Source organism: Papaver somniferum, chromosome 9 (assembly GCF_003573695.1).
Source record: "Papaver somniferum cultivar HN1 chromosome 9, ASM357369v1, whole genome shotgun sequence".
NCBI lineage: Eukaryota > Viridiplantae > Streptophyta > Magnoliopsida > Ranunculales > Papaveraceae > Papaver > Papaver somniferum.
Genome location: NC_039366.1, coordinates 41703432 through 41720139, shown reverse-complemented (window position 1 = coordinate 41720139; position 16708 = coordinate 41703432). Strand labels below are relative to the sequence as shown.

At 37.9% G+C, this 16708-nt stretch overlaps 1 protein-coding gene across 2 annotated transcripts; it reads right to left on the bottom strand.

Moving 5' to 3' along the window:
- Positions 1 to 695: 695 nt before the first annotated feature.
- LOC113310157 (protein ROS1-like) lies at positions 696 to 9626 on the bottom strand. Of its 2 annotated transcripts, XM_026558736.1 has the most exons (21): positions 9531 to 9626; positions 8497 to 9090; positions 6714 to 8345; positions 6207 to 6629; positions 6034 to 6124; positions 5199 to 5929; positions 4387 to 5111; positions 4174 to 4253; positions 3946 to 4030; positions 3773 to 3864; positions 3628 to 3696; positions 3493 to 3529; positions 3282 to 3364; positions 2604 to 3152; positions 2311 to 2347; positions 2172 to 2229; positions 1844 to 1983; positions 1702 to 1767; positions 1510 to 1624; positions 1392 to 1430; positions 696 to 1238 (listed from the first exon to the last, which is right to left on the bottom strand). In XM_026558736.1, exons 2-21 carry the CDS (start codon positions 8972 to 8974, stop codon positions 1120 to 1122), a joined length of 5649 nt encoding a protein of 1882 aa, XP_026414521.1. In that variant the 5' UTR covers positions 8975 to 9090; positions 9531 to 9626; the 3' UTR covers positions 696 to 1119. The 2 variants fall into 2 exon arrangements, with proteins under 2 accessions (XP_026414521.1, XP_026414520.1); XM_026558735.1 differs by having other exon boundaries at positions 4387 to 5929.
- Positions 9627 to 16708: the final 7082 nt, after the last annotated feature.

Here is a 16708-nt window from a genome sequence, read left to right as displayed (position 1 = left end):
AAACTTCTTCTTCCCTCCCCCGGAGCCTCAGAGCAAATCTCTGTTATCTCTTTTCATCTGCGATTTTGGATATCTTAATGGAGTTTTCGCTCTTCGATATCAGCTCAACTGGTCACAGGTACGTTAAATTCTCTCAATCACGAATTTTCATTCTCCAATACATAGATCTGTTTGTGTCAATCGATTTGAGAATTTCCTGAGTTATTTATATCATTTTGGATGCAATCTTCTCAGTCAGTGTGAATTTATTGATTAGATCTCATCAGGTTCGTCTAGTATATGTGGATTGATTGATTAGATCTTTAATAAGGTGATTTTGTTCATTGTTGATTTGGTTGATTTAGTAGTATTGAGATCCAATGTTTATTATAGTTACGTACAAATCTAGTGATTCTCTGATGATTTCTGGAAATTTCATTTTGGTTTTGAGTGAACAGAAATGTAATTTTAGTGATTTGGAAGATAGGATCTGGGGAGATTAGGAACGTAGAAACAATCGATTAAACCTGTTAATGGAATCCCATAAGCAAGAACGTTCTGAAACAATTAAAATCTCAAAAGTTCACCTGTGCCGCCTCAATTAGAAACCCTAAACTAACCTTGATGCTTTGAAAGCCTTAAGCAAACCTAGTCCTAGCACAATGGCTGAATTTAGAATACTTGTTTTCAGACACTTTCAGACACGATATTTGATATATGGTGGTCATTAGATTCCTTTTTATTCATGTTGCTCAACTTGGGTGTATGTACAGGTGCAAACACTCCATACTAACATTCTCACATGAGATCAGCGGAAGCTTAGATAAGTGGCTCAAATTTGAGCTTCGAAATGAAATAATCATTATCTAATTGTACAAGCTACAAGAGGACTAGTGACATTTCAAAACTTCTTTACCTATACATCTCATCTCATCCCATCCTTCTTCCTTATCCTTCTACCCTTTGTTCTCTGTCTATGATATCTCTTCACTGTTCACATGTTAGGATTCTTGAAAACTGATCACTGGGAAGAGGTGGTACATCTGAGAGCATTCAGTCGTTCCCTCTGCTCGCACCTCAGCGCATCTTCTTTAGGGTTATCCAAGTTAATGGTTTGAACATGTAGGGCTTCATCACTGATTATTCTTCAGGTATTTTTGCACCATTCTTGCCCATCCTGCTTGCAGCCAAGTGTAATCTAGCATAGAGAGGACGAGGTGCCCTTGCCTTGTGATCAAATCCCCTAACACAAACAAATCCTGTAAAAGAAACTCGGTGTGAGACCAATAAATGAAAACCATAAGGTCTTCTCTTTCCACCAGTTTTCATACAATGCATTATTTATTTTCCAATTAACGATGTGCAAGATCAGCCACACCGGGTGAAGTGATTTATATGATGGTGCTTCTTACCTCTCCAGAAAGCGCTTTGTATGGCATCTGCTGTTAAACCTGTAAAACAAATCCCTCTGAAGTTAGTTGCTTTCTGGTAAACGGATTGATAAAGGACATCAGAAAACACAATATTTACCTTTAAATATTGATGTTACAGATGTTCCAAAATAAACTATCCGTTTAGGAAGGTTCCATAAAAACGATCTTGGAACCTCAATTGGATTTCGGCTAGACTCATCATCCGCAAACACCTGTATTTTAACACATTCTTTAACATATTTCCACGAATTGGATACAACTGCGAATACACAACACTGAGGATATTTACCTCGTTAACTTGAAAATATGTGCCATTCAACGGAAAGCTCCCTTTCATTGCTGTTCTGCACGGTATCTGTTTGCAAGCCGGGTTAATCATAGGTGAAAATTAAATGTTTGTCTACCACAAAAGTTTTGTCTCTCTTCCTTACCAATAGAGTCCCTCTGACTATTTGGGATTCTTTTTCTCGTGCATTGTTGCATGACCAACATGTTGCTCTATTGCACAGAGTTCCCGTTCCTTGCAGAACACAATTCTGCTCTCCAGGTTGCGTAGAATTAGCAATTTCACCTAAAAATTGAGAACAGGCGGTTACTGTTTTAGAATTTGGCAAAACACAAGAGGCACCCTTGCACCCTTAAACATTATAGCTCTCAAAAGTGTACGGGAACCTCTTTATAGCATTGAGGTAAACTAAACTATTTCTTTGATCAAGCATTGAGTTAACAATTAGCTACCGCCTACTACTGCTTGCTTACCTGGTGTCCATATGGCAAGCATGTAAGGAGATGGATCATCAGTTTCTCGTCTATCCCGCTGTAAAAACACATTTGCATTAGTATTCTCAATTAAGTAATCCAGAATAAGCTTGGATTTCTTAAACAGATTGTGACTTACCCCTTTTAGAAGAATGTGGTTATCCGGCAGCTCATACCTGCAGTTAATAATAAATAATTAAAGAAACTGTTAAATGCAAGCGATATGAGTTGTTTCTCTAGGAGAATTATTTCTGCAATTTTCGTCTGACTGATATTTGAAGGATTAACATGTGGAAAGGTAAGAATAACTTGATACTGCTATGTGGAGGACACTAGCGTTGACCTTGTGTTAGCCAGATTAGTGTCTTAGGTCAGAGTTTAGGTGAACAATACCAAATTGTAACACTATGATTTTGAGCAGTATACACTTACACTTGGTGCTCTGTCCGTAGTCGACCCACATTTTTTAGCTTTGTCACAGGAATTGACGGATTGTTAGAGGCTACTACTAAAGCAGTTGACACAGCATCTAAATGGACCTGCATGTTGTTCTCTTGAACAACTTTGTGCAAGTTCAAGGAAAACTCCTCCATGTCGAGATGAATGGTAGGGATTTCGTCAGGATCACCGTTTAGGAAAGCATCCTCTATGTCACTCAGTGTGGCTTCATCAGGTTCAGGTTCCGGGCTCGCGGGTACCTCCACAATAGGTTCACACTGAATGGTTCTTGATGTTGATGCCAAAGGAAAGTCTGAGTGTTCACACATGTTGGTTGGAAAAGCTGCTCCCACACAAAGGTTCTGGTGATCACACTGGTTTGTTCGAGACAGTGTTCCAAATGGAATGCCCGATGTAAAGTCTGGCTCCTGTAGACTCAGTTGTGGTCCTTTGGTATACACACCTGCTTGTGAGTGGGGCCCAAGAGGGACATTAGAAGGCACTATACCTTTCTCCGGTGGTGCGGGTAGGGCAAGCCTAGCACTGTATCCAACATCAATACGTTAGTATGTATCCCATATCATGGAACCATGTGCAGACTCATAAACATGAGAGAGAGAGAGAGAGAGAGAGAGAGAGAGAGAGAGAGAGAGAGAGAGAGAGAGAGAGTACCTTGCAAAAGCACTTGCAAAGTGTCTACATTCAGCTCTCATTGGACATGCGTTACAATTTGGCTTGTGTTTTGTGCAGAAAACCTGTATTGAAGTTGAAACATGTAGTTGAAACATGTTATTGTACAATGTGATTTGCACCAGGCCAGGAGGTATTTCTGATGATTTATGCACAGAGAATAGTTTAGTCTACGATTCAGGACATGATTTACCTTTCCAAATGTAATCATCTGGTAGTGTAGTTCATACCTGTTGTTAAATGATGATACTTACAGTTAGTTATTGTTTAATCTAAAAATAGACTGATATTACTTATTCTGATTGGTAGGAAGGTAATCAGAAGTTACAGTGTTGGTTGATCCAGTTTGCACAACCGTGGCCAAAGGTATTTCTGAATGGACTCCAGCATTGGGTACCTATGCAGGGTTACAAAGTTAGCAATTTCAACGAAACACCAAATTCTGTGGTAGACTGTCGAGGTGAAAAACGTACAGTTCTAATAGATGCAGTTGAACCTCTTCCGGAAGAGGTTGTAAAGGAACCCATCCCAGTCTTACAGCTATACGACCAACATTTGTGTCAACCTTGTACAAGTCAAACAGAGATGTTAGGTTCAAGTATGTGGCGAACATTATTCATTCTGTAACTCGAATTCAGATTCTTACAGGGAAAGCAAGCTGATGAAGGGTTAAAAGGCGAACACATTCAACACTTTTTAGTCCCAATCCCCGTATGCTTAGCAGGTAATCCCTACATGCATAAACATTTTGAAAACAGGAAAGTATAACTTTAGTGACTCAATGCATCAGGAAATCCAGAAACTTGTTAACTCTTGATGTGCGGATAGAAGTTCCAAAACATAGTGGAATTACAGGCTTTTAAAAAAGACGTACTTTGCTTTCTCGGGTGGGACGTCCCTCAACCATTCAAGATCTATGCTTCCGTGGTCTTTAACTACTCTGTTGAGAAAAGCCTGCAGAAGAATAAGATAATTAATATAAGATACTGCATATTTTTATCCGTGCTGGTAACTAAAAACTATCTTAATTTTCTCTAAGTTCTGTGATTTTTTTGGGCTTTTTTGTTCTTTCAGAATGAGACCTTACCTTGATTCGCTCTCCAAGCATGTTATTCATGCCTCTTTCCCTGATGGTTTTAGCAATTTCACTCACTTCTGCACGCCTCACTGCCTCGTAGTCCAATGTGTCCATTGTGTTTGCTGTTCTTTTTCTGTGTGCACCTTTAAGGCATGCATCCCTTCTTAAGCTATCCCAATCAAATTCTTCCTTTTTCTCTTTGACGGGTTTTCTCTTAGCTTTCGGAGTGTCGACAGCAGCAGTAACAGTAGTCTCACTGAATGATTTTTCAGATGAATGAATGTGCACACTTAAATTTGACTCCACCTGCTTGTTCTGAATTAGTGTCTGCGACGCCATCAAATATGTGGTCTCCTCAACATTCGAGTTCTCTCTGTGATGCTCTGGAAAACTTGAACTTGCTTGCTGCATTGTACAGTTCCTTAATTGTAGCAGTGTTTCAACAGGGTCCCCAGGTTCCACAAGTTGAGACATTCCAGGTTGCAAAACCTCGCTTCTCTCAGCCTGAAATTCTTTGCAACATTGTGGATGCTGTTCAGGATCAGTTTCTTGTCTGAAGCCGCTATTTGATGATTGCACTGGTGGTGGTGGTCCTTGCGCGCTTGGGGAGGAGTAGTTCAGAGATGCAGCATCGTTTTTCGCCATTTCTGGGGAGTACACTTTGCTAGAGCTGTCCCGGCCTGTACTTTCTTGACCCAGAGCCTCCAGAGACTCAGCTTCCAGCAGGTTTAAATCTGGAGTCATGCGCAAATCAGAGTTGCTCCTATAAGAGTTTGATACTGGGAGATGCAAGTCTGCAGGAGCATCTAGTTTGTCCAAACCTGTCCTGTTGTCAGCCGCATTGATCTCTGCTTGAGTTATGCTGCCACATGTATGATCAAAACATCCTTGCAACCTCTTTGTACTTGCCATCTGTAGGAGATGTGTAAATGACCCAGTCGCATCCGAACTGTTGGGCTGACAAGCTATTATCATGTCTTCTGCCTCTGAATTGGAACCAGAGCATGACCCTATCAGTTCAGCTGTCTGAATTACAGAAGAGTCAGATGTCTGGGATGAAATTACTGAGTTCTGTGAAGAAACTATATCTTCCACCGTTCTACTATTCTTGGAATCTGCTAAACATGCATCTGTTCTACCCATGGCCGCAATTTGCTCAGTATTATGAGCACTCATTGAACATCCAGATGAAAATGCATCTTCTGCTGTTCTGATGTACTCTCTCTCTATGAAGTGCTGGATTCCTATTGATTTTGCTAGAGAATCTGATTCGCCTTGGTTGATAGCAAACTGATTCCCTTTCAGTTCATTCAGCAAGCTGCTGCTTGGAATGCTGCTTACAAGTGAGTCATATTCTTTTTCTTCAACAGGCTCAATTTCTTGGAAAGTAATTGAACCTTGGTCACATATTGGTTCAGCTGAAAGATTTTCATGACATTGCTCTGGCTCATCTGGCTCCTCTACGAATACTTCTGTCCCGTCTTCATAGCATGTTGTTTGGTTGCTTGTTGACTGAAGGGGAAAACGTGAGGCAAGGGACATGAATGCAGAACTGCATAGAGGCAGAAGTTAATCCAAATTGAACGAGACATTATGACTGAAATTTTAAAGAAAGTAATTCTCAATGGTTCCTTGGAATAAAATATTTCAGTTTACCTAGAAAGATGGTCTGAGACATTTTGAGTGAGAAAAACTCCAATCACTGAGTCAACAACTGATCCTTTCCATCTCGTGAAGCGCCTGTCACCTGGGAACCAACATAGCGTTTATTAAAAGTGTAATAGACAACATAATAGCAACAGAAAAATGCAAGACTTCCAGCAAGGTGCCTTGAATTAGATGCATGCGAGCAATGAATGAATCTGTCCGCCCACGGAAAACTCTTCGTTCTTCTTCCCACCATTTTTCTTTATCTACATCTGTTCCTTCAACACCATGGTCACTCTCCTTTCCCATCAGTAGATTCCATACTCTGTCAGTCTCTGGATCCAGGTCCACTTTCGCACGCGGCTTCCGTTTCTTAGGAGGTTCAAACGTAACAAGTGCCTTGGAGTTGAATCCTTGTAATCGACCAAATGGAACTATTGCACTGCTTTCTTGCATGATTGCTGGGGTGCGAACAAATGGAACAATCGATTTATGTTTTTGCATCATTGCTGGGGTGCTTTCACGATTGATGCTAATGGAATAAAATTTTTGAACTAGCTGATCAAGTGAAGGAATGTCGTCAAGCTTTATTGCATTTGGGGAACCTGCATACCCAATGGAGATTATCATTACTTAATTTCATAATAGACTTCATTAATTGCAAGAATGTGTGATTTCGAATATCTTACCTCTTGATTTGGTGAAGGATTGGTAGTACTGCGACTCGAATAGAGCAGTTTCTCGCTCATATAAGTACGCTTGATCTGTGTACGAGTAAGATGATGTATCTACCTTACGGGTTACTCTTTTAGTCCGCTTCTTCGTTATCATCCTTGCTGCTTGGTTATCCAGCGCAAGAACCATATTTGATTGGGATTCCCCAATGTAGACATCAGTTCTTCTCTCCCCTCCTTTGCTTGATTCGATTTTGGGAGGAGTTGATGGAAATTGGGTTGATTCCATAATTGCATTTAAGGAAGCGACACTGCGATGCCTATGAGACGATTTGGTTCTTTGTCTCTTACTCCCTGTAGGACTAAATTTCAGCATTAGTGGAGAAGACTGCAGATTTCCGAACTGTCTGCCTACAGCATTATGTTGCCCATTCATGACGTTTGAGCCAGATGATTGCACATCTTCCAGTAGTGATGCAGAGTTGCTGGAATTTTGATGGATCTGTCCCCATCCTCTTGTCTGCTTTCTTGTACTCGATGTACCAGATGTGGTTGTGCTCTGGCCTTTTTCTGTTCTCCTCTTCTTTTGGTGTGGGAAAAGAACAGAAATAGTGTCTAGTAGAAGATCCTTTCCTTTAAACACTTTTGGGTACATTGGCATGGAGTTCAGTTGCGCCCCATGAATGTTCATTGAATGTGGATGTGTATCATCGATAACATGGAAGTATGGTCTCTTTATCCCTCTTCCACTCTCGCTGGCTGTTATATTTCTAGAATCTTCCCGTATCTGTCGACTTTCCTGAAAGGAGAGACAATCATCACTCGACAAGTTAAGGTCGAACTGAGCACAAGTTGGTTTGTTGCCTACTACTCTCTGGCCTTGAGTAGAATTCTGGATACTGCTGCAAATCTTGGTGCCTGAAGAATCGTGAGAAGCTGGAAATTCAGAATCTGAGGTTACTTCCAATGGGCATAAAGAGCTTTCACCAACATTACAACTTTGGACGCCCTTTTGGTGATCTAGTGCAGCTGTATGGTTCGTATCTCTTGCTTCTGATTCACCATCGAAATCCAGAACACGTTTAGGATCAGGCTCCCATGTTGGATCAGCATTATCCTTAGGACGCACCGAGGAATTCTCGCTAGGTTGTACGCCCTTCTTTCTCACGTATTTCCGCTTTACAGTCTTACTTTCTCCCACTTTGGGTGTCTTAGGGTTTGGTGTCCTTTTCGGTTTCCCTTCTATAACAACTTTGGGCCTGTGCTTTTTGCGCCTTTTCTTTGGCAGTGATGGGGTTGCGTTCAGGTCAATATCTTCCACTTCGTTGCCAACTTTGTGGTTTTCATTTTCTGGGGCATTCGGCACTGCAGACGAGGACTCCACCTGTGACGGGGAATGGTGAGAACTTGGCTCCGTTACACTAAACTCTGTATTCTCCATCACTTCTTGCTGCCTCTCATTTTCATGGTTTGTCTGCTTACTCAAACAAGTACTTGATGATTCAGAAACTTGATTATCTAGCCTCTTGCCAAGATTCGGTGTTACTGGCGCCAAATGTTGGGCCGGAATTCTCTCACCATAGACTGAACCTCCCATCGGCAGCGAGCTAGGATGGCAGTCAGGATAGTAAGAAGCTTGAAGTCCATCTGCAGAGTACATTTTCAGGTCAGCCATTTGACAGGAAACAAAAAGAACCCATTAATCCAATTTCTGCGTTCTACATAAATTAGTGTCATGGAATCAAGCTTCAAAAGATGAAAATCACAGCAACAACAAAATTGACCAAATAAGACTTACAGCTTGGTATATGCGATGGAGTGTTACTACTCATCATGCTTGAACCAACATAATGAGTCTGATACATTGTAGCTGATGATTGTTGTGGAGTGTTGATCTGAGTATGCGAACCAGGAAAAAAGTTCCTAACATCAATTCCACCACTTGTAGATGCACCTGAACCACCACCATTCTCAACCAAACTCAGAAGTGCTTTAAAAGGAACCTTATTCGACTCAGCTAACAAAGAGGTGGTGGTTTCAGCATGACCCAAATTTCTGCTACAAACAGCTTTTTCCCAAGTATCTGAAGGTATTCCACTGGAAGTTGCTGGATTTTCTTCTTGAGAGTTCCTATTTTCGACACCATTTATTTGATTTTGCTGATTTCCACTGGAAACTTTCAGCTTTTTTGATCTTAACAGAATTGCTGGGACACATGGCTTCTGCTGCTGCTGATTTTGCCTAATCTGGTTTTCTATTTCTTTGCTGTAATCCATTTATCTTACACTACCAAAATCGGTAAACTTTCTCCTTTAGTTAAACATCAATTTTTCTTCAGTGATTTCAATTTCAGGTTTTTTTCCCTTAGCTTCAAGCTTCAATTTTTCTGTTTCTGCACAAACCCAGAAAAATTAAGATTAGTTAAACAACTACATTAGTTGCATGCTCCTTAGTCATGACAAACTCTATCTAAAACCAGAATTTCAGAGAGGAAAAAAAGATGCCCATTTTATTTATTTTTATTATTTATTTTTTTTTGTGAAGTTTTAGCTGAATAGAGAAAAAAATGCAGAGAAAATCATAACAAACAGATCTTCTTCAAATCAGCAATCAAAATAAACCCAATTTTTATTTTCATAAAATGGGGTCTTCAAAAAAGAACCAAAAAAAAAAAATCAATGATCAGAACAGAGCATCTCTCTAAACACTGATTTTGTAGAGGTTTTTGCAGAAAAAAAAAATCCCACCTATAAAACAAAATCAGAGTAGATATAAGAGAATCTCTATTGAGAAATCCATGAAAAAGTTCAACAATTTTTGCATTATTCATACCAGAATTGTTCTTCACAAGAACAAGCTGCTGCTGCTGTAGTGCTGTAGTTTTCACAAGAGGAAGGAGAAGAAACAAAAAGTGGTGAAAAAGTAAATAAATGGGGAAGGAGAAAAATCAGTTATCATTTAGATAATTACGCTTATAATTGAAATACCTTAATTACCCCTATTTTTTGATGCTATTATACAGGGATTAATGGGGGAATGAGTAAGTATGTAAGCCCTTAAGTCTAATTAATATGTAAAATCGAGGGTTCTTTCGACGCGGCTAATGAGTCGTACGAGAATGAAACACGTGATCCAAACTGATTACATGGCGACCTAATATTCTTACCTGTCAAGAAAGCACAGCATCTTTACCAATTTAACGCCGGTAGGTCTCTGTTAGTTGATGGGTGAAAATCGAATTTTGGCATACCTTGTGTCCTCATGAGTGGATTCTCGCTGATTCTACCTCATCTCAGAAACAGTTGCTTAGATGTAGCTTGATAGCTAGGGTTCAGGTCTGTTTTAATGCTTAGTTTTTCGAGCTCCTTAGTTTTTGATCCCGCAATGTCGGCTTGACTAAATTTACAAACTATTAAATACTTTAGTCAGATATTTTCCAATAGTTGTGGAACATCATGTATTGGTTCAGGGTTCAGAATACGGGAGCGATGTAAATTAACTATATTGTCCTTTGACGGGGTCACCAAGGTGTTTCTAAGTTATGTTGGGGAATGGAGATGTACAATTCCGGGTGTATGTAATACCTTGATTGATGTGACCTATAAAATCAGTTTTGGATGTATGAACTATGAATTTTTTAATATGTAAGAGGTTAAATCGATTCTATTTTCTTTTTCTGGTCAGTAAAGAATATAGTATTGGACCTATGAATTTATGGGACTGACGAGATTTGAACTTAAATCACTAGTATTATTATCTAATAACTTTACTACTGTTGCTGCAGTGATATTTGTTGAATCCAATTCTGATGTATTTAGAATTCGAATTCTTGGTATAACCATCGAGCATCTGACTAATAGGTTATTTGTTTCTCATCTAACTCATCTGGATCTGATATATATGAATCTAACTTATTATATCTGAATCGATTTATTATATCCGTTTCAAAAATAATAAAATAGTAGAATTATAGGAAAAAAAATTATTCCGGTCAAATATGTGCCTAACGAGTCAGGTACAAAATGATGCTTGACTCAAATAGTTCCGAGTCGGATGTAAGAACCGAATGAGACCTCATGTCAGACATCAAGAAAAAAAAAAGATTTAATATCTGGATGGGTCAGAATCAGATGTCGACTCCAATTCAAACGCGAGCCAGATCCAAACAAACACAACGTAACTAAATAATCAGATTGATTAGACACTTATGGGTTATCATTGATTGAATTTTAAGATTATTCTTACCAACTAACACTAAGTCCGATCGAGGCGACATTAACGATAATATTTATAAACTTCATATAAAAAAATGTGTGATTGTATCGATTGTTTTATCGCATTAATCATCATTATTGGGCGATACTAAACACCCAACTACATGCAACATCCTTAAATGTGAAACTAAATTAGTAATTTCTAAATTTAACATTTATCGACCATAAACTAAAATATGTTAAATTAAACCAAAATATAGTGATTCTGGAGTACATTTATAAATATTATTCCAAAGTTTGTCGTTGGATAACTCTATTTTATTCAGTTAATTGTAATGAAGTGGCTCATAAATAGATTTTGAGGTTATACAAGATAATTTGATCTAACAGAAGTTTGATTTTCAACTTTCCATCATAAGTTTGATTTTCAACTTTCCATCATATTTTTCCAAATCGAGTTTGATTGACAATATATAGATGTTAATTAATGACCTTGTTGGTCATAAAATGATTTATTCCCATAGTTATGCTAGTCGTCTTACTTTTTCCATAAGTTTTTGATTCTTATATATTGATCTCTTTAAAAATAAATCGATTTGTTTTGAATCCAGTAAAAGGATGTAAGTTTTGCGGCGTCCAGTATTTGACAAATTTTGAGATAGTGAGAGAATATTCATGTTAACAAATCATTTTTCTATATTACGAATTTCAAAATAAAAACTTGATATAAGAAAAATAGATGACAATTGACTTACCTTGAGATATTGTTGTAATTATCAATCCGGATATAATGTTACTATTGCAGCAGATAGCTCTAATTTAGAATATACTCTCTCAGAACTTAAAACTAAAGCGAAATCAAGGTGATACTAATAATATCAGAGGAACTGTAACAATTTTTCTTAAGAAAAACTATTGTTTCTGGTGTTGATGGAAGAGAAGAGTTCTCTCTTTATATAACCAGAAAAGAAAAATGAGCCGTTGAAAATGCATTAAACAGAGAATCTCGTGATATCCAATGAAAGAAATATTAATGACACGGTTTTAAAATATTTTTTGTGCACACTCTGTAACGAGTGTTCACATAACGCTTGAATATCATCCTTCGATTTAACTTTAGTAATTCCATATCGAGGGATGAGTTTCTTAGTGTTGACAAAACATAGAGTTTCCTTCTTTGTAACGGAGGAAAAAAAAGCAGTTGGAAATGCATTAAATCGAGAATCTCGTGATATCCAGTGCAGTTAATTTGATTGGTTTTACTGTCTGATTTGTGCACCATCTCTCGAACGTAACGCTTGAATATTGTCGTTTGATTTAATTTTAGTAGTTATCTAATTGGGGAAGAGAGTTTTAGTACGTATTTTAGAAAAATTGGTTTTTAAATACTTAACCAATCAATTTAAACTGTTAATGAGAATTCTTAGCGACCCGATCTTCCAATTGATACTATCCCCATTTTACTGCGGTCATCCGACAGTGTGGTGTTTTCAACGGGATCCATTGCAGTTATCCGCTTCCCGAGAGGTTGGCTATTCCTGGATTAATCCCCTCCGAGTACGCTTAATAGTATAGTTTTCTGTCAACTCTGGAGATAATTGTGTTGAAAAGGCCTCAGTCTTAGGAAATAACAAACCATTATTTACATCTTGTTCGGCCAACTCTACCTCCCAAGTCAGGATATTATAATACCACCTCCTTAAATTGGAGCCCCCTCGGCTCCAGGATATATTTACGCCTAGACCTCCGGCGTTCCCTGCCCGTCATGAGATAAGTACCTAACATATCTCGTCCATCGTACTCTCTCACCCTCGACACGTGACCCGGCGCCGGCTCTGCTACCAATTTTAATGACCCAATCCTTCACCGATGTTGTCTCCACTTACCTATTGCGGTCATCCGGCAGTGTGATGTTTTCCACGGGAACCTCTGCGGTCATCCAGCAGCTTCCTGTGAGATCACCCATCCTTGGATTACTCCCGTCCGATCACGCTTAACTACAGAACTTTTTGCCAACACTGGAACCAATTGTGCCGAAAAAACCTCGGTGTAAGCAAAAGACGAAACACTACCTATATTACATTTGGCGAACCCTACCTGTCGCGTCGAATTTTTTTACAGAATTTGTTCAAAGTACATTTCAATTAATAGTTTATATAAAATACTTCTATCTTTTAACAATTCATAAAGTACCCCATTGTCAGTCGTTGATTCCTTTAGGGATCACAATATTGATCTTCTCTTGCTGACTAATTTATTATACCAGGGATACTAAAATACCACCAACATGAATTTATACTTTATGTTTTTTAATCCTAACAAAAATTTTCCTTCTTCACCCAGCAGTTTTAGTACTTTCCAGATTCGACGAGACCGGTTCAGGATTGTTGCATCGTTTTCATGTTCATTACATCGTTTCGCAAAAAGGTGCATCACCACCGAGTGTACTGGAGTTTTTTTATTGGTAAAGAACCGACATTTATAATAGTTTTCATGTTTGTCATGACAGTTTTAAAATCGTTACATCACTTTCAGGTTCGTCGAGCCCAGTTTAGGGTCGTTGAATCGTTTACCATCCCACTAAAAATATGGGAAACTTGGTTCAATTCAACCATTCAGGGATTCTAAGACGTTTTATACGTGAGATGACTGCCACCTAACACTTATATGTATGTTAGCCGTTTTTTCAGAAACTTGAGACGAAACAAGTCACAATAGAGATACTTCACCATTGTTCATAAAAACTAGAATACTTTATAGTGAATTATTAGGATCAACTATTAAATTAAATGAAATGGGGATTCTTTATAAATTCCCCTTCTTAGATTCACATTGGAGACTGGAGAGCAAAATGCAACCAGCCATGCGGGTCTTTCTTGTCCATATAATTCCACCATAACATGTAATTGCTTACCCCTCACAGATCTCACAATTATAATATTCGGAGAATGGGTTAATTGTCCAAATATTTTTAAAACATGGTTCTAATGGACGAGTAAAAATTAGTATGGGTGAAATGGACACCAAAAAAATAGCAAGAACAAAACTGAATTCATCCTGGTTTAAACTTAAAAAAGAGCGAGGATGAAACTTGATGCATCCTAATGTAAATTAAAAATAAGAAAAAGTATTTGAAAATGGATAGGATGAAATTATTTACATCCTGACTATTTTTACGTTCTCGTCCATTTAAAGAGTTTCAAATTTTACATGTCTTTTTCATCATGAATTGTTATTTTTGGCCTTTGTGTATAATATGTGGGTAATTGTGGTGCCTAAAAGGGAACCTTAAAAATTGTGGGCTTAGATTTCAACGAAATTGCAGGGAATTTGATTCCAAGTATAATAGTGGAACCATGGTTGGAGATGAGGAACATGAGGTGCATACGCTAAGACACATATTATGTCACAACGGTGGGCCATTACTCTCATTTCTTTTGCGCTTTCCCACTAAATGCCCAAAATTTCATTACTTTTGCACAACTTTACATGGCATCATTGTGTAGATTAGGCGCTATTATATTCGAGAGAAGCCCCACCCATTGACTCACTAACCAAGGACGATTAGTTACTTATTTAACGAAATGATAAGTAGATACGCAGATCATTTTCATAAAAAATCAATGAATTAATAAGTGGATACGCATATCATTTTCACAGAAAATCAATGAATTCAATTTATAAGATATATACGCCGTCAATGTAAGGTCGACAAAAACAATGAATCTGTTGACTTTATTGTATCTGCCTTCACTTTCACATACATCCAACAAGATTGGGTTACATCTGGAAAAACATATTATCATGTTTTTTAACCTCATATATTATAACGGATTTGTTACGTGATCGTAAAACTTAACAACAAAGTTTAAGTTACATCCATTCACACCGTGATTTCTCTGCACATACAGAGCACATAAACTTACCATTCCAACCAAAATAACCATTTTTATTATGTCAAGAACCAACTGAGTTAAATGACCATGGACCGTTAGGAACAAAACCAAACAATTTAACAAAACTACATAACATAGAAGTGTACTCTTAAGTTCGGTGTAGTGACCCTGTAATGCGCCCATGGGTTTAGCCAAGGTCATGCAAATATTCTTGCATCTCTAACAAAGAGAAGGTGGATAAGCATGGATTATCAGCTCAGTTTTGATGATGGTCATCGGAAAAATACACGACCGACCTCTTTTGACATTTGTCACGTGTAGGAGACCACTTGTCAGAAAAATATGATATTCTACCTAACTTACACCGTTTATTTCTCCGTTAGTTGTTACGTTAGATTTTAGTGACCAACTTTATTCGTTATACACCCTCACATTCTTCGTTTACTAACTCTTAGTCCTCTAAGAAAACTGCTTATTATTCAGTAGGGTTTAATCTTTGAAGTCCCTCGGTTTTTTCTGCATCAAAATTTTTAGTCCTCCCACGGAGAAAATTGTAATTTAAGAGTTTCCAATCATATATCTTCTCGGCTATTGGAATAGGGTTCGGGGATATTTGATTGGAGAGTTATCTATACCAGGAGATCCTTTCAAAGTCAATCCGTTTGGATGTATATAAAAGTGTTTTTTTATTCGCAGACTGATCAGTTAGTTAGGATTTTATACCGTTAAATTCCGTTGACATGTTTAAAATGATATTATTATTAAATAAAATATTTTAATTAATTACAGTTGAATATTCTGAATGTTAGGATCCGTTGATATGGTTAAAATAATATTTGTTAAATATAAAATTAATGTTACGATCTTTTGATCGTTAGGATCCGTTAATATGGTTAAAATAGCATCAGGTAAAAAAAAATTACCAATAAATATGATTATTTTGAGATCAGCTAAAAAGATTACAGACAGGATCCGTTGGCATGATTATTCTGACATCAGCTAAAAAGATTACTGTTAGGATCCGTTGACATGGTTATTCTGACAACACATTTTTTATTAACTGATTTATCTGACACCACTTTCGGATATTTTTTTTATCGGTAAACTCGGTTGACCTGCTTATTTTCGCATCATAGACGTACACGAAAAGGTCAGGTCTCCGGGAAAATATAATGGCTCGATAATTTCTAGTTGGGTCCCACAAGTCCAACACAAACTCCACGTGTCAAAAATCACAACAATACTACCAACGAGAGCGAGGGTAAAACTTAGTGATCACATCCTAGAGCAAGATAACTTGATGTTAGCCTATCTTTATCATTCGTTTTTAGGATAAATTCAAGATTTAGAAGCAAGAGGTCCAACTCTATCCTCTTAATTATGCGAGATAATTCTATATCAACAAGAAATGGACCAGCGCCAAATAGTGCTACATCTTAGCTAAATTTGGGAGCTTAGACAATTGTTTTTTTGTGTTTTTATGGAAAGCTTAGACACTTATGACATGTTTACGAGAATTAAATCTCAGCCGTTTTCAAGTAGTGTTCGGTCGATTACGTATTAATTGATAGTATTTGATTGATTTGACCACTGCCCATAACACTAAAAAGAAATTCTTCACAAAGTAGCTTTCAGATGAGGAGATTATGAAGGCCATATTTGTTACCACAAAACAGTCTACGAAGCTGCATATGGTGGAACCCATATTCAGGCACTGCCACTCTTTTGTGTTCTTTTTGACGTTCAATTTCCCATATTTTTGATCACTTCCTTCACGACCTAGTTACTTGTACGGTCCACTCTTGTGTGGTACAAGTAGGTTCTGGTTGTTGGCTTCTTGGGATATAATGTATCTTCTTCTTCTACTTGTTTCGGTGTTTTTGATTGGGGGTGGTTGTAA